The sequence below is a fragment of the Lagenorhynchus albirostris genome, chromosome 18, assembly GCF_949774975.1.
Source record: "Lagenorhynchus albirostris chromosome 18, mLagAlb1.1, whole genome shotgun sequence".
NCBI classification, from domain to species: Eukaryota; Metazoa; Chordata; class Mammalia; order Artiodactyla; family Delphinidae; genus Lagenorhynchus; species Lagenorhynchus albirostris.
This window is the reverse complement of record NC_083112.1, coordinates 363,232-382,468: the sequence shown is the minus strand read 5'-3', so window position 1 is coordinate 382,468 and position 19,237 is coordinate 363,232. Positions and strand designations below refer to the sequence as shown.

The 19,237-nt window shown below is 38.7% G+C and overlaps 1 protein-coding gene across 1 annotated transcript in view; it reads right to left on the bottom strand.

Moving 5' to 3' along the window:
• RNF17 (ring finger protein 17) overlaps positions 1 to 19,237 on the bottom strand; it is a 102,980-nt gene that overhangs the window by 18,701 nt on the left and 65,042 nt on the right. The window contains exons 21-24 of the mRNA XM_060128932.1: positions 8,584 to 8,686; positions 7,248 to 7,363; positions 5,304 to 5,593; positions 3,852 to 4,015 (exon numbers count right to left, since the gene is read on the bottom strand). Coding sequence (XP_059984915.1) covers positions 3,852 to 4,015; positions 5,304 to 5,593; positions 7,248 to 7,363; positions 8,584 to 8,686 — 673 coding nt within the window. The remainder of the gene's footprint in view (positions 1 to 3,851; positions 4,016 to 5,303; positions 5,594 to 7,247; positions 7,364 to 8,583; positions 8,687 to 19,237) is intronic.

Here is a 19,237-nt window from a genome sequence, read left to right as displayed (position 1 = left end):
TGTCGTACACGGGCCTCTCACTGTTGTGGCCTCTCCCGTTGCGGAGCACAGGCTCTGGACGCGCAGGCTCAGCGGCCATGGCTCACGGACCCAGCCGCTCCGCAGCATGTGGGATCCTCCCGGACCGGGGCACGAACCCGTGTCCCCTGCATCGGCAGGTGGACTCTCAACCACTGCGCCACCAGGGAAGCCCTATAATCTATTTTGAGTTAATTTGTGTGTACTGTTTAAGACAGTGGTCTAGTTTCATTCTTTTGCATGTGGCTGTCCAGTTTTCCCAACACCATTTATTGAAGAGACTGTCCTATCCCCATTGTATATTCTTGGCTTTGTCATAAATTAATTGTTCACATGTGCATAGGTTTATTTCTAGGCTGTCTATTCTATTCCACTGATCTATGCATCTTTTTTTTATGCCAATATCATACTGTTTTGTAGTTTTTTCTTGATAGCCAGATATGTACTGTGTAAAAGGAACTGCTATAAATGGGCCTTCAGTAATGTGGTAGGAAGGTGTGGCGGGAGGGGAAATGTTCTATAGTCTTATGATTACGTCTCAGTCTTTCACTGAGACTATGCTTTCAGACTGTGAACTTCACAAGTGTTTCTCAGTTTTTTGCTCTACTCCCTAAAGTGGGAAAGGATTATATAGTGAGCTGGAGTTGGGTCTTTTTCCCATGTGGAAAGCTAGAGTTAACTGGAATTGGGTAATTTCCTTTCCCCCAGGTTGATTAGGCTCTGGTAATACCCCAGATGCTTAGGCCCTGCTTAACTACTGTCTCCTGAGTGCAGGCCTTATGAAGAAAAACAGAATGCTCTAGCATATTTCAAAATGGTTCCTTTTCTCCTTCCTCTGCTGGAAGCATCTCTGATATTTATGTGAGAACCTGGTCAAGCTCTTGGAGATAAATCTCACAGAACCGTGTGGAACCTTCTGATGACTGGGTTCCCTGGAGTTTTTGCCTCTCAGAGTTGTCCACACTAAATTCCAGCAATTCTTGGGAATTCCCTGGCAGTCCAATGGTTAAGACTCTAGGCTCTCACTGCCGAGGGCCCGGGTTCAACCCCAGTTGGGGAACTAAGATCCCATAAGCCATGTGGTGCAGCAAAAAAAAAAAAAAAAAAAAAAAAAAAAAATTCCAGCAATTCTTCCATTAGAGTTCTGGTCGTCAGTCTCTGCTCCCATAAGCTGTGACTCCCTATATTCACCTGACTCTCTAACTGTTGGGGCAGTGGTTTGCCCTTTGTACTCCCTCTCTTACAGATACAAGAAGAGTTACAGATTTTTCAGTTTGTTCAGCTTTTTATTTGCTGTTAGGATGGTGTGGCAACTTCAAAGCTTCTTAAATGTGGAACCAGAAACTAGAAGTCCTCAACAGTCCATTTTTAAAAATGCTTTATTTAATTTTGATTATTCAGTTTCTAAATTGTTTCAAGAATAAGGAATGTCAATAAGTTACTTCTGTTACCCCAACTTAATGAAATGAACATATCACTGTTTAATTGGGCTGTCTTGGCAGTCAGCATTAAAAAAATGAAATAGAATTGAATAAAAATTATCTGAGTACTTCACAGGTAGTTAGGGTACGTACAGTTACATGTAATGTCTATTTCTTAATGTGGATCACAGGATAACCTTGAAAGATATCAGGTTAAGGAATGAAAAATTTATTGTGTATACTTGAAATGCATAGGAAAATAATTAAAAATGATGATTAAAATATCAAAATACTCTCAAATTTAAAAAAGAGATATTAGAAAGTATGAAAAAAATATAGTTCACCACTATCTTATTTGGATCCTATATATGTAAAGATTATGAATTTAATAACTTAATGAGAATTGAATTTCAATTTACTTTTAGATTAAAAAAGTTATCTGAACAATTCAAATGTATGTGAAAATAGACTCATTTGCATATAAACACATGAATCTGTTGAGTATCCATATACCTAAATAGTAACCCAAAATTTGAAACCATCGTACTTCTATTAAAAACCTATGAAGGGGCTTCCCTGGTGGCGCAGTGGTTGAGAGTCCGCCTGCCGATGTCGGGGACACAGGTTCGTGCCCCAGTCCGGGAAGATCCCACATGCCATGGAGCGGCTGGGCCCATGAGCCATGGCCGCTGAGCTTGTGCGTCCGGAGCCTGTGCTCCGCAACAGGAGAGACCACGACGGTGAGAGGCCCGCGTACCGCAAAAAAAAAAAAATCTATGAAGGGCTTCCATGGTGGCGCAGTGGTTGAGAATCCACCTGCCGATGCAGGGGACATGGGTTCAGTCCCTGGTCTGGGAAGATCCCACATGCTGCAGAGCAACTAAGCCCCGTGCGCTACAACTACTGAGCCTGTGCTCTAGAGACCACGAGCCACAACTACTGAGCCTGCGTGCTGCAATTACCGAAGCCCACGCGCCTAGAGCCTGTGTTCTGCAACAAGAGAAGCCACCACAGTAAGAAGCCCGCACACCTCAACAAAGAGTAGTCCCCACTCGCGGCCAACTAGAGAAACCCCATGTGCAGCAACAAAGACCCGACACAGCCAAAAATAAATAAATTGAATAAATAAATTTTTTTTAAAAAACCTATGAAAATAAATAAATGTATATGTATAACTAAATCACTTTGCTGTATACCTGAAGCTAACACAACATTGTAAATCAACTATACTGCAATAAAAATTTTAAAAAATAAAAATAAAAGATACCTTCCAGGAAAAAAACCCACAAAACCCTGTAAAGTCTGTATTCCAGCACAAAAAGCACAAGGCTTAGATCAGAAATTTTGGAATCAGATGCTTAGATATGAATTCTAGTACCACCACCCACTGACATGTTGACCTCAGACACATCACTGAACATAAATTTCAATTTTCTTACTGGTAAAATGGGAATAGTAATCTACATCTATGATAGTTGGAAACGAATAAGAAAATACAAACATGCATATGTGAAAAAAGCTTAGAAACCTGAAGTGCTACGTTATTGTCAGGTATCATCATCAAATAGATAATAATCTCCTGTTCAAGTATTAACAAAAGACTTTTCTTCTTAATTTTCCCTCCCCTCCTAAAACCAAAATCTTCACAGGCTGAATGTCTCTTGATTTCATTGCTATACTTAAAGTACAATGTAAATGGAGGCATTTTCCATCTATATTTTTATATACACATATTTTCAAAGTACAGTTGACCCTTGAACAACACGGGTTTAAACTATGAGGGTCCACTTCCACATGGATTTTTTTCAGTAAAAACCTACTACAGCACTACATGATCGACAGCTGACTGAATCCGCGACACAGAACCGTGGACTTGGAAGAATGATATAAATTATACTCAGGTCAGCTACAGAGAGTGTCGTCTCCCCAGCCCTAGTGCTGTTCAAGGGTCAACTGTATGCAGCTCTTTCTGAAGATTTTAGATGAAACTCAAGTACTATTCTTAGTATTCCGGAAAGAGTAAATTAACCCTAATGTGAAAGGGTAAATTAGGGGGTCCCGTAAACAAATTTACTAAGGAGATATAGAATATACTGGAAAATAAGTTGTTTTATTTAGCACCATGCACACAAATAAGGCTGCCAATCACAAATAAGTGGTACCATTAAAGTTTCAGTGGTAAAAATCCGTATCTGGAAATATTCTTTTGTTATTCAGGTTAATAAATATACTTGAAAATAAAAAGAGGAATTCTTATTACAAATAAATATATAATGCATCTAAGTGATTCTCCTACATGAATGAACTCATTAAAGGATGTTTTAATCAAAATTTCATGTATCTGAACTTGAAAGACCTCTTAATGTTATAGCACTTAGCCTTAAAATAGTCACAAAAGAATTTCAGACTCACCCTGATAGTGCCGCCAATGACTTCCATTACTTTGCCTCGATACCACAAAGTATCTGACCCCCTTACTGCACAAGCTTCTCCCTTTCTCCAGAAATAAGGCTCCAAAAGACCAAGGCATTTTAAATTACTCTGAATTTCATTCATCATTTTTATTAGTTCAAATTCTGAAGAAATTATTAAAAATAGAAAACATTTAGGAAAAATTCCCTACCATTTTCCAATGAAGTCATCATCAAACTTTAGTAACTTCATCACTTAGATAACATTAAAAGGAATTAAAAATCACTCCCCACATAATAGAGCTTTAATAAAAATCTAATTTAGTCAATAGCTTCCATATGTTTCGAAACATACTACTGACTAACAACATGTAAATTATTATTCTGATCTATGGTTACAAACACAAGCATTATCTTGGAAGTGCAAGAATCATTAAAAGCTCTTTGTTATTTGATGCTTAGATACAGCATAGTGCTGCGGGTATAATATTAAAATTCTAATATTGCTACTTCCTGCTAACTGGCTCATTATTTCCACAGTAAATTTATATGCCCATAACTGATGCCAGAGAGGGCAAGCTCTGGTGTCAGTTCCTATAACAGTTCTACTACTTTAGTTGCAAGCTCCTGGGCATAAGCCTCAGTCTGTTCTTCTGTAAACTGGGTGTAATAGTGCTAGCCCACATTATCAGTATTGCAGGAGATTGGAAGTAAGGCATCTGGCAACCAGTTCTAGCTATGATTATTTACACACGTCAAGCAAAGTTTCTGGATTAAGTACTGTTGCTACAAGTCTGAAACACTACTCACTTCTAGAATAGCCAATTACGCAGATTTAGTCTGGTTTTCAAATTAAAAAACAGTATTTAGCAGATCAACACATGAGACAAAAATTTCAACAAATTCGTAGCCCCCATACCCCTATCCGTAGGTGGACTTACTATGAAGCTAATGGAGCTTAAGTCCCGTGAAAGCTAGAGCTGCTGTGAGTCATCAAGTGTCCTGGACACACTCAGGTTGTAGAAAGGAAGCGTTAGTACATAAGCTAAAGAGATCTCAGGAAGGACCTGAATCTCAAATGGCCCTGACTCTCCAGTCATTTGTTGTGACTTCTTTTCTCACTTTTAAATGAATATAAACATTTGTATTCTTTTTTCTTAGAGAGCCTCCAAACTTGTATAACTGGATAACCATGCTTATCTTAGGCCCAATGTTTATCCATTCCCAATGTCTCAATAAATGATTTTCATGTGCTAGGCATTGTGCAAAGCACTTTTCATGCATTACAAACCTCACAACAACTCAGTGAAAAAGAGGTTCAGAAAGGTTAAATATCTGCCCAAGGAATTTCAATCCATGTGTATTTTACTAGAGATATTCCCTTCCAATTAAAATTCTCTAGTAGTAAAAGCGACCACTTGTACAGAATACTGCATAATGTGAAAGATCTTACCTGATAATTTAGGTACCACAAATATAGTTCCATCATCACCAATGCAGCTGACTACTGCCTCAAATACTTTCTGGTTAGGAATAGCTGGTGGTTTATAGCATCCAGTGGTTCTTGGTTCTAGAATTTTCTCCTTAAATTCAGACACCTCGTGTTCACTGAGAATATCAGCAGCTTTTTTGTCAGGGTCAGAGTTAATTTTAATACACTTAGTAACCACTGACTCTCCTTGTACCAGTGGGATTTCCAGAGACTTCTGGGATAATGAATGGTTGTTATGTAATTTATTAGTTCTGTAACATGCAAAAAAGAATATATCTAACCATGAGCAAATAAAAAAATTCTGGGAAAACAATATAAAAAGAATCCTTCAAATATACTTGAAGGATCAGTCTAGTCTAATTAATCTAGGATATCCTAGTCTAATTTGTTACATAAAAATGAGCATACTTTAAGTTATAACGAAAATTATTTTAAATTATGCATGAGCTTGATGATAATAAAGCAATATAATTTCATTTAAATGCATTAAATTACTATCCCATATTTACACGCTATTCTCTCTTAAAATCTATTAAGTATATCCCAAGTATCATACAATTAACTAGGTGTTATTGGGAAATACAACAGCTTCAAGCTGATTCTAGTTTAGCCCAAAGACAGATCATACATGTGGCAAGTTATCAACATTCATAAAATAATACAAAGATAATGAGTCCCTTAAAAAATACAGTTTTTCCATACTATTCAGATATTAAGTGTTAGTGGTAACACATGCTATATTCATTCATAATTGCTTTACTTCCTGTTATTCCCTTCCAATTAAAAAAAATGCCTATAAAAAACCCTAGAAGGAAATATTAACATTTTTATCTTAGAAAAATGATGGCAGATTTTTGTTTCTTCCACTTTCCTGTATTTTCTTTCTTTCAAAAGGAAATGAGCACTGATAAGATAATAGCTGCATAATTCCTCAACTAACACCTGCTCCCTCATCACTCCCAGCCTTGAGGTAGTAGTTTTAGTGCCAGAAAAGTAGAAAAGAACATTAAATTAGTGGCAGATATTGTTAGTTAATATAAACTTGCCCAGCATTTTTCACTTTAACATTTCTTTCAGCGAGGAACTGTGTTAGCCTGAAGTCAGTGAATGCAGGACTAGATGCAGAGCCTGGCTAACTGCCAAGGCCCAGGCAGTGAAGTCAGCATCTACCACACCTGGCCAACTACCTCGGGTTCCGTATTATTTCTGATCTCTCATTCTCCTTCCATTTCATCAAGATTGGGGTCCTGATCCAAATAAGGTAAGGTATAATAATCTAAGATAAAAAAAAGAGATCTGGCCACGTATGGTAGAAGGTGACCACTTGGAACATGTATCTGCAATTCTAATATACCTCTACCTCTAGAAGGAAAAAGATAAAGAGGAAACTAGAGTTACAGTGATATCCTGATCCTTCTCCCCTTGGATCAAAGGTATTTAAACCCCAAATTTAGTATCTGAAAGGATCTTTACATGTAAATATTGTTCAATTACTTTTTTGGCTACCCATTTCTACTCATTTGCTACCTATATCACACAAATATATTTTGGTATATACCTACCAGAATTTCCAACATAAAGCTTAAACATTTCTGCTTAAGCAAATGAGGCCAAAGGGTTCAGATCTGGTACCCACTGTGTAATTCTCTTTTCCTTTAGTTTAAAATGTACTGATAAGTGCCAGAGCAAAGGGGGAAGTATAAAAGCAAAAATGTCTAGGGATTTAAACATTTAGCAATTCTGAATGAATTTACTTCTAAGCTGGCTCCTCAGGATTAGGTTATAAATCATTTTTAAGAGCAAACAAGAGGCAATTCATGTCTGAGCACACACAGATACGAACATTTACACAGACACATAAGAAGCCTCCATCACAAAATGCTGTTTTAAAAAAATAGTCTATACCTCGTTTCTCTCAAAGCCAAACCCCTTTTAATCAAATATTTGGAGACATCAACAAACCCTCCTTCTTTATCTCTGCAGAAAATTTTCACAGGTAATGGCCATGTTGTGTTGTTTTCCTGCAGTGATTTAAGAGCAGAGTAAATATGAGACACAAAAACGCAACTTCGTATAAACATTACACTTTTCACAGGTATTCCCTCCACATTTCTCCATGCCAGAAAGAAAAATTCCCAAACAAGTAATTTTGATATCGGAACATATCAGAGAGAAAACAGCATGGAAGACAGTCATCAGAGAAAGACAGTTGTTTTGTGAAGTCTATCAGGAAGACTTCACTGTCCAGGGGAAAAATACCAAGCGGAGGAGAAAAAAGGACGACTGAAAACTGTGTTTTCCATCCCAGATTGGGGAGGGAGGAAAACATCCTCAATTACAAGTTCTCTATTCTCCTGAATTCTTTGTAATTATAGAACTAAAATATATTTTCACAGGTGTGCCTTTCTTCTGCTGTGAAAAGCCAAAGAAAGAACTACAAAACATATATTCTGTTTTATATGTTATTATAAAAATGGGGGAAGTACACAAAGAAAAAATTAACATGGAAAGACTTACAAGAAAATTCTAATCATTAATGCAATAAAATGTATCAAATTAGAAAAAAGTTAAGGAGACAAGAAATATTTCTTAGTGTTCTGAAAGGACATGTCCTATATATGTATCCTCTTCTCAAATCGGCACTCATACAAACACCTTTTATGATGTACAGTTAATATGATTTCACTAGAAGCCTAACTACCAATTCGTAAAGAATATCAAAGGCTTCAGAACTGCACTCTAGCATACATACCTTCTGGTTTTTAATATGCAAATTATCAACTCAAGAATATTAGTTTAGAAATGTTTTGATTCACTCATATAATCATTTACAGTACGTATCTATTATGAAACAGGCTTTACAGTGTTTTTTATTGGCCAGGTCGTGTGGCTTGCAGGATCTTAGTTCCCCAACCAAGAACAGAACCTGGGCCCTTGGCAGTGAAAGCATGGAGTGCTAACCACTGGACTGCCAGCGAATTCCCAAACAGGCGTGATAACTTGAAGACCAAAAAAAATGATGCAAAAAAATATCCAAATAGGGAATTCCTTGACAGTTCAGTGGTTAGGACTCCACGCTTCCACTACAGGGGGCACAGGTTCGATCCCTGGTTGGGGAACTAAGATCCCACATGCCATGCAGCCAAAAAAAAAAATCCAAATAGCTTACTATTATTTTCTCAACAAAATAAATGCTTTTGTAGAAAATGTCAATGAAATAACCAGTACACATCTACTGTACCTGTTCACACACTTGTATGACGATGGTTGCTACGGCTCCAGTGAGGTAAAACGAGAGACAGTCACAGGCTGTTGCTGTCCATTTGTCACTCCCACCAGCTGGTCTAAAACAAAAAATGACAACTTGTTTTATAACAAATAGCATAGGATATAGAAACATAAAAGAACCATCATATAAAAATATATTTCAACCAACTACATATGTAGTGAGAAGTCAATTTAAACATGGCTTTGTATTATTCTCACAATTTTCTTCCCCATTTTCATAGCCTTTTATTCATCCCTCTATTCTAGCTACGGCCCAAATTACATGCTAAGTTATTTATGTACATCTGTTCTGAAGCTACACTGAGAACTCTTAAAAAAGTAGATGTGTTTTAAGTTTTTTAAAGCTAGTATATACATTTCATATATGCTAACTACACTATAAACTCAGAGAGCAGGGATGGTGTATTTTGTGTTATGTGTACACACATTTGATTCTTGAACGATGTGGGGGTTAGGGGTGCTGACCCCCCGTGCAGTCAGAAACCTGTGTGTAACTTCACAATTGGCCCTGCATATCTGTAGTTCTGCATCCAGATACAACCAACCACGGACATGTAGTGCCATAGTATGTATTTACCATTTATGTATAAGAGGACCCGTGCAGTTCAAACCTGAGTTAAGGGTCATCTGTATATTATGTGTTGTATGTGTTATGTCCATCATATCTCCAATGCCTAGCATAGTGCCCAGCTCACAGAAGGCACGCCAAAAATATTTAATGGAAATACAAACAGTCCCTTTGTAATGATGATTTCTCTGCCCAAATATTTTTGGAAGATTTTTTCTGGAATTTAAAGCTAATTTGTATTACTACCCATGAATATTAGCCTCAATTATTTTTAGAAAATTTATTTTTAATAATCATGGTAAAAAGTGTTCAATAAATATTTGACAAATCAATGAAGAGCAGAGTATCAACTTCATCATCTATTTTCGTTTGCAAAGTCGAAACTGAGTGACTTTAGATGTTTCTAACCATCAAATCCACCCCCAAAGAATAAAGAACTAGTACCACTAAAGAGATTACAAGTAAATACTGCAGGCTCTGAAGGCTCTCTAGAAAAGGCTTCTAGATGTGGAGTTTCATTAGCGCTGCCCCATCCTCTGAGTAAATAAGCAATGTGGCCAATCTTTTCACACTGAATGGTTTATGTGAGTGAACTAAAGAAATCAACTGTGGGGCTTCCCTGGTGGCACAGTGGTTGAGAGTCCGCCTGCTGATGCAGGGGACACAGGTTCGTGCCCCGGTCCGGGAGGATCCTACATGCCGTGGAGTGGCTAGGCCCATGAGCCATGGCTGCTGAGCCTGCGCTCCGCAACAGGAGAGGCCACAACAGTGAGAGGCCCGCGTACCGCCAAAAAAAAAAAAAAAAAAAAAAGAAATCAACTGTGTATGTAGTTTGACCAAATAGGATTTAGTAAAACTATTTATTAAGAAGCCCAAACAGTGTTTCTATGAGCTAAGAAGCTTATATTATCAGTGACGCCTTGAATTAGTTATCGTTTTTTATTTATAATAAATAAATAATAATTATTATTATTAGCATACAAGCATCATTAAGGTTTTCCTATGATTTATTAAGAATACACACTTTAAAATATTACCTTTTGAACATCTGAAAGTAAAGTATTCACAACATTTCAAAAAATCTATGGCATGTATCCATAAAACTTTGTGTTTCAGTTGAGAAAGATAAAAAAGTTCTGGAGATGGACAGTGGTAAAGGTTCCATTACTTAAAGCCATGGAACTGTACACTTAAAAATGATAAATTTTATGTTAATGTATATTTTACCACAATAAAAAGAAATCTATAAAAAAGATTTCTCAGAAGGGTAGTAAACCATAGTGGTTAGAACTCTGGTTCCAGAATCAGAACTTTAATAATCCTAGTTCAACAGTTTGATGTATTACTCTGGATTATAAAATATTTAACCTCTTGAAGACTCAATTTCCTTATCTTTAAATAATACTTTTTATCTATAGCTTAAAGGTCTGCTGTGATAATTAAGTAAAATAATGCCTGTTAAGGCAATTAATACAGGGTCTAGACATGCTTAAGGTTAGCTATTATTAGACTCCTGAAACAGTGGTATTCCATTACAGTCCATAAGACATAATTCAAGGTGTCAATAGGAATGCATTCTCTACAAGAGGGGTCCCCAGCCCCCAGGGTGTGGACTGGTCCACGGTCTGTTAGGAACCGGGCTGCACAGCAGGAGGTGAGTGGCGGGCGAGCAAGCAAAGTGTCATCTGCCGCTGCCCATCGCTCTCGTGTTACCACCTGAACCATCGCTCGCATTACCACCTGAAATATACCCCCCACTACACACCCCATCCATGGAAAAATTGTCTTCCATGAAACTGGTCCCTGGTGCCAAAAAGTTTGGGGACTGCTGCTCTACAATACTGGGTACAATTAAGGGACTGACAGAATTCTGTTCTATCAATGAACAGAGCCTCCACAACAAAGGGAAAAGGACAGCATCAAGATAGGGAGGAGAGACAGAGACACATTCTCGCCAAGGAAAGACCCACGCCCCAGCTGCAGCGATCCAGAATCAGGAGGGACCACAAAGGAGGGAGAGAGCTGAGCTCTACATGAGGCATGCCAACTGATACTGAGCAGGGCCCTGTAGGGCTCCTGGGCACAAAAACTTTGTGTCTCCCATTTTTTTGAGTATAGGAAATACCCTTCACTTGGCATCACGACCTCTAGATCCTGTACAGGACAGAGTCCCCGGAACACCTGGCTTTGAAAACCAATAGGAAATATGACCAGGAAAACTACAGAACTGCAGAGAACATGATGCTGAAAGCTCAGCTTCTCTGTACACTGGTGCTGAACTGAATCTTGGAGACAGAGTTTTGGGTGAAGTAGAAAAGGATAGCTTTATTACTTTGCCAAGCAAAGGGGGAAACAGAGGGCTACTGCCTCGAAAAACTATGTGTTCCAACTTGGAGAGGACAGTGAGAAGTTTTATAGTAATGGTTCGGGGCTTTCCTGATGGTGCAGTGGTTAAGAATCCACCTGCCAATGCATGGGACACAGGTTCGAGCCCTGGTCCAGGAAGATCCCACATGCAGTGGAACAACTAAGCCCGTGTGCCACAACTACTAAGCCTGCGTTCTAGAGCCTGTGAGCCACAACTACTGAGCTCGTGTGCCACAACTACTGAAGCCCACACACCTAGAGCCCGTGCTCCACAACAAGAGAAGCCACAATGAGAAGTCTGTGCACTGCAACGAAGAGTAGCCCCTGCCCGCCACAACTAGAGAAAAGCCGACATGCAGCAATGAAGACCTGATGCAGCCCAAAAAAAAAAAAAAAAAATCGTTCAAAGAAGGCATGATCACATGGACATTCTTCTGATGGGTTGGTAGAGACATATGTCAGCGTCAGCATCATCAACCTTCACTGGTTCCAACTGGTCTGGGGTCTACATGCTTGTGGGCAGCATACTATCATTAATCGTTAACTTCTCCCACCTGGAGGGGGTTTCAGTATCTCCAAAACAGCTCAAAGATATTGTTGTTTATCCACTGATGGGGAACCAGGACCCTCCCCAAGGCTGCACTACTGTTTCTCTTGACTGTTTTTCCCTGGTCTCACATCCCCTCCCTTCCCTAATTAACAACAGTTTGAATCTGCCCATTGGAACTCAGGTCATGGAGGCTGAATGAAAGCTATTTCCTGTAATCAAAGAAATGGGGGACACAGAAAGTCTTTGTGCCAGGGAGTCCCAGAGGGCCCTGCTTGGTAGTAAACAGAAAAACCTGCCCTTAAAGGGCCTGTGCCCAAACTCACTCAACCTAAAAACAAGTGCAAAAACACCAGATTGAAAAGGGCATGGGCCACACACGAAGAGGACCCACTTACTAAATCTTAAAGCGTTTGCTGGAGAGGGAGAAACCAGCTGGGATGCCCCCTAGGGACTGAGACACTAGCAGGAGCCTTTTTTTGTGATCTCAGGCTACCTTGCTATCACTAGCACTGAAATTCTCCCTCTAACCTATCAGCACTAACAGGTCTGCCCTGCTGAGAGTCCTGCCCACCCGAGCCTCAGCTGGGCCTCACAGCCATGCAAGCAACAGCCCTGCCCACCAGCACCCCACAGCAGCCACTGCCCTGCCACAAGAGGAGGGCACACAGAGCCCACAGAGGGGACACCCCTTGAGTGCCAGGCTGTGGCCACCAGGCAGGATTGTACCCCTGAGTCCCACTGAGCATCTCCTAAGTAAGGCCACTCTTTCAAGACTGGAAGAGAGAGCTGATTTATCTAATACATATGAACAAACAGAGAATTAGGCAAAAAGAGGAGACAGAGGAATATGTTCCAACCAAAAAAACAGATTAAAACCTCAGAAAAAGAACTAAACAAAACAGAGATAAGCAACGGACCTGGTAAAGACTGAAAAGTCATCATCATAAAGATGCTCACCAAACGCAGGAGAAGAATGGATGAACACCATGAGAACTTCAACAAAGAGACAGAAAATATAAGAAAGAACCAAACAGAAGTTGTAACTGAATGAAAAATGCCCTAGAGGGCTTCAACCGCACACAGGATGAAGACAAAGAGCAAATCAGCAGGCAGAAGACAAAGCAGTGGAACTCACCCAGACAGAGCAGCAAAATGGGAAAAAAAAAAAAAGTGAAGATAAGAAACTTTGGAGACAACAAGTGGAATAAACATTTGCATTATAGGAGACCCAGAAGATGAAGACAACAAAGAAAGAAAGAAAGGACCAGAAAAATTATTTGAAGAAATAGTGGCTAAAACTTCCCTAATCTGAGGAAGGAAACAGACACCCAGGTCCAGGAAGCCCAAGAGAGTTCTAATAAGATGAACCCAAAGGATCACATCAAGACACACTATAATTAAAATGGTAAAAGTTAAGGATAAAGAGAAAATCCTAAAAGCAGCAAGAGAAAAACAACTTGTTATGTACACGGGAATCCCCATGAGGCAATGAGCAAATTTTTCAGCAGCAACTTTAAAGGCCAGATGGGAGCGGCATGACTATTCAAAGTGTTGAAAGAAAAAAACTTCCAACTAAGAATTCTCTACCCAGCAATGTTTTCATTCAGAATTGAAGGAGAGATTAAGAGTTTCCCAGATAAGCAAAAGTTAAAGGAGTTTGTCATCACTAAACCAGCCCTACAAGAAATGTTAAAGGGATTTCTTTAAGCTGAAAAGAAATGGCACTAATTAATAATAAGAAAACATACAAAAGTAAAAATCTCACTGAAGATGGTATAACAAAAGTAGTGGATCAATCACTTATAAAGCTAGCATGAAGGTTAAAAGATAAAAGTAGTAAAATTAATCAGAAGAAAGTACACACACAGACTGAGAGTGAAGTTATAAAAAAAGAATTCCATGCAAATGGAAATAAAAAGAAAGCTGGAGTACCTATACTCATATCAGGCAAAAGAGACTTTAAAACAAAGATTGTAATAAAAGACAAAGAAGAGCATTACATAATGATAAAGGAGTCAATCCAGCAAGAAGATGTAACATTTATAAGTGTATATGCACCCAACACAGGAGCACCAAAAATATAAAGCAAACATTGACGGACTTAAAGGGAGAAATTGAAAGCAATACTATAAAGGTAAGGGACATTAACACCCCACTTGCACCAATGGATAGATCATCCAGACCAAAAACAGTAAGGAAACAGCAGATTTAAATAACACGTTAGATCACGTGGACTTAACAGATATATGCAGAACATTCCATCCAAAAGCAGCAGAATACACATTCTTCTCAAGTGCACATGTAACATACTCCAGGGTAGATGACATGTTAGTTTACAAAACACATCTGAATAAATTCAGAAAAATGAAATCGTATCAAGCATCTTCTCCAACCACAATGGTATGAAACTATAAATCAATCACAAGGGAAAAAAATGGGGAAAACCACAAAAACGTGGAGATTAAACAACATGCTACTGCACACCCAATAGGTCACTGGAGAAATCAAATAGCTAGTGACAAATGAAAACAGAAATACAACATACCAAAAATCTACAAGACACAGCAAAAGCAGCTCCAAGAGGGAAGTTCACGGCAATTAGGCCTACCTCAAGAAACAAGAAAAATCTCAAACAAACCAACTTTACACCTAAAGGAACTAGAAAAAGAAGAATAAACAAAACCCAAAATTAGTAGCAGGGAGGAAATAATAAAGATCAGAGCAGAAATAAATGAAATAGAGACCCCCCCTGCAAAAAAAACCCCAATAGAAATGGCCAACAAAACTAAGAACTGCCTCTTTGAAAAGATAAGCAAAATCAACAAAACTTTAGCTAGACTCACCAAGGAAAAAAAAGAGAGAAGACTCAAATAAATAAAATCAGAAATAAAAGAGGGGATGTTAACAACTGATACCACAGAAATACAAAGGATCATAAGAGACTATTAACAATTATATGCCAACAAAATGGACAACCTAGGAGAAATGGATAAATTTCTGGAACCACACAATCTTAGCAACTGAATCCTGAAGAAATAGTGAATAGACTCATTACTAGCAAGGGAATTGAAACAGTAATAAAAAAATCTCCCAACTAACAAAAGCCCAGGAGTAGACAACTTCACTGGTGAATTCTACCAAACATTCAAAGAAAAATGTTTTGAAGAATTCTCAAACTCTTCCAAAAAACTGAAGAGGAGAGAAACCTTCTGAACACATTTTATGAAGCCAGTATTTCCCTGACACCAAAACCATACAAGGACACCACAAGAAAAGAAAATTGCAGGTCAGTATTTCTGATGAACATAGCTGTAAAGATCGTCAACAAAATATTAGCAAACAATACATTAAAAGGGTCACATATCACGATCAAGTGGATTTATTCCAGCAGTGTAAGGATGGCTCAGCACCCACAAATTAATCAATGTGGTACATACAGTAATAGGATGAAGGATAAAACCATATAATCCATCTCAATAGATGCAGAAAAAGCATTTGACAAAATTTAACACCGATTTATGATAAAAACTCTCAACAAAGTGGGTACAGGGAGAGTGTATTTCAACATAATAAAGGTCATATATGACAAACCCATAACTAACATCACACTCAATGGTGAGAAGCTGAAAGCTTTTCCTCTAAGATTAGGAACAAGACAAGGATGCCCACTCTCATCACTTTCATTCAACATAGTCTTAGAAGTCCTAGAACAAGTAATTCTAAAATTTGTATGGAACCACAAAAGATCCCGAATGTCCAAAAAACAATCTAGAGAAAGAAGAACAAAGTTGGAGGTATCACGCTCTCTGATTTCCAACTATACTACAAAGCTACAGTAATCAAAACAGTATGGTACTGGCACACGAGCAGACACATAAATCAATGAACATAATAGAGAGTTCAGTAATAAACCCACACATATATGGAAAATTATTTTATAACAAGGGAGCAAAGAACATACAATGGAGAAAGGATAGTCTCTTCAATAAATGGTGCTGGGAAAACTGAACAGCCACATGAAAAAGACCACTAGACCACTATCTTAAGCACAAAAATTAACCCCAAAAGAATTAAAGACTTGAATGTAAGAACTGAACTATAAAATTCCTAGAAGAATACATAGGCAGTATCCTCACTAACCTCAGGCTTAGCAATTTCTGTGGATCTGACGCCAAAGGCAAGGGAAACTAAATCAACAAATGGGACTGCATCAAACTAAAAAGCTTCTGCACAGCAAAGGAAACCACCATCAAAATGAAAAGGCAACTTACTGAATGAGAGAAGATATTCTGCAAATCACGTATCCAGTAAGGTGTTAATATCCAAAATTATAATGAACGTATACAACTCAACAACAAAAATCCCCAAACAGCCTCATTAAAAAATGGGCAGAGGATTTGAATAGACATTTTTCCAAAGAAGACATACAGATGGCCAACAAATATATGAAAAGATGTTCAACATCAGTAATTATTAAGAAAATGCAAATCAAAACCACAAGAAGGTATCACGTCACATCTGTTAGAATGCCTGTTATCAAAAAGACAACCAATAAAAAGTGTGGGCAAACATGTGGAGAAAAGGGAACCTTCCTGCACTGTTGGTGGGAATGTAAATTGGTATAGCACTACTGGAAAACAGTATGGAGGTTCCTCAAAAAAATAACTACTATATAACCCAGCTATTCCACTTTTGGGTATTCACCAGAAGAACCTGAAAACACTAATTCAAAAAGATATCTGTGGGCTTCCCTGGTGGCGCAGTGGTTGAGAGTCCGCCTGCTGATGCAGGGGATGCGGGTTCGTGCCCTGGTCCGGGAAGATCCCACATGCCGCGGAGCAGCTGGGCCCGTGAGCCATGGCCGCTGAGCCTGCGCTTCTGGAGCCTGTTGCTCCGCAACGGGAGAGGCCGCAACAGTGAAAGGCCCGCGTACCGCAAAAAAAAAAAAAAAAAAAAAGCTATCTGCACCCCTATGTGAACTGCAGCACTATTTACAACAGCCAAGATATGGAAGCAACCTAATGATCCATAAAATGGAATAATGGATAAAGGACATGTGATATACACACAATTGAATACTACTCAGCCATAAAAAAAAACGCAATCTTGACATTTCTAACAACATGGATGAACCCTGAAGATATTATGCTAAATGAAATAAGCCAGACTGGGAAAGCCAAATACCACATGATTTCATTCATATGTGGAATCTAAAAAACCAACAAACAAAAGAGAAACAAACTCATACATACAGAAATCATATTAGTGGTTACCAGAGGGGAAGGGAGTTGGGAGATGGGTGCAAAGGGTGAAGGGTGTCAATTATAACGGTGATGGATGGTAACTAGGCTTGTGGTGTGATCACTTTGCAGTGAATACAAATGTCAAATTATAATGCTGTACAGCTGAAACTTATATAATAAAAAATATCTGGTGAATTTACCTTTAAAAATTTTCAATTTGTTTTTCAATTATAGTTTTCAAACATATTCAAAAGCAAAGAGAATATAATAAATCTCACCTATCATTCAGCTTTGACAATTGTCAATACATGACCAATTCTATTTCATCATATTCCCATGTATTCACTCCCATCCCTGATTATTTTTTTAATATTTATGTGTGTGTGTATGTATGTATGTATGTATGTATGTATGTATGTATGTCTGAGCTGGGTCTTCGTTGCTGCACGAGGGCTTCTCTAGTTGCAGCGAGTGGGGGCTCTTTGTTGTGGTGCACGGGCTTCTCATTGCGATGGCTTCTCTTGTTGCAGAGCACGGGTAGTTGTTGCACGTGGGCTCAGTAGTTGTGGCTCACAGGCTCTAGAGCACAGGCTCAGTAGTTGTGGTACACGGGCTTAGCTGCTCCGCAGCATGTGGGATCTTCCCGGACCAGGAATCGAACCCGTGTCTCTTGCATTGGCAGACAGATTCTTAACCACTGTGCCACCAGGGAAGCCCCTAATTATTTTTAAGTCCCAGATTTAACATTATTTCATTTGAAAATATTTTAGCTTGCATTTCCAAAACTAAATCTTTTTTTTTTTTTGCGGTACGCGGGCCTCTCACTGTTGTGGCCTCTCCCGTTGTGGAGCACAGGCTCCGGACGCGCAGGCTCAGTGGCCATGGCTCACGGGCCCAGCTGCTCTGCGGCATGTGGGATCTTCCCGGACCGGGGCATGAACCCGCGTCCCCTGCATCGGCAGGCGGACTCTCAACCACTGCGCCACCAGCGAAGCCCCAAAACTAAATCTTTTTAAATAAACATAACCACAGTACTGTTGTCACATTAAAAATTAATAATTTCTTAAGATCAACTATTCTTAAGATCAACTATTCAGATGGTGTTTTTTTCCTGATGTTTCAAAACAGTCTGAATTGGTAAACAAAATCCATACATCATGAATGGGCAATATGTATCATTAGTGCCCCTTCCATTTCTTTCCCTTGTAATTTTCTGTTGAATAAACAGAGTTGGTTTGCAGTTTCAATGGTCTGAATTTAGCTGACTGCATTCTCATGGTGTTTAACATGTTCATCCATCTCTTGTATTTCCTTTAAATTCATAGTTAGGTCTAGAGTCTCGATCAGATTCAGGTTCGCCTATTTCTTTTTTCAGCAGTACTATTCAGAGATGGTGCTGTGTACTTCCCTCAGGAGGTACATAATGTCTGATTCTCTTTTGTGATGTTAGCAGCCACCAACAATCATGTCTAGATCCCTTAGTATATAAGAGTTGTAAAATGGTGGTATTCCAATGATATCATTCTTCCTTTGTTAGAAGGAATGCTTATAAAGAACAACTTTCCCTTATCACCTAATTGATATCTCGAGACACAGATTGTACAGGAAAAACAAGTGCTCATTTCCCTTATTTACCAATTTTCAGAATAATGAACTAGTTCCCTAGAATCCTCTAAAAGTGATTTTTTTTAAAAAATCACTTTATGAATTTAGAGACTTAAACATATCAAATGCTTTGATACAACATAATAATCATCCTACTGCTGTTCAAACTGTCCCATCTTTGGTCAGTGGAAGTTTATTCAGGTTGGCTACTGAGTCCTGTTGTCATAATCTATCTATCCATCCATCTATTTATTTATAGCTTTCTTGCTTTTTG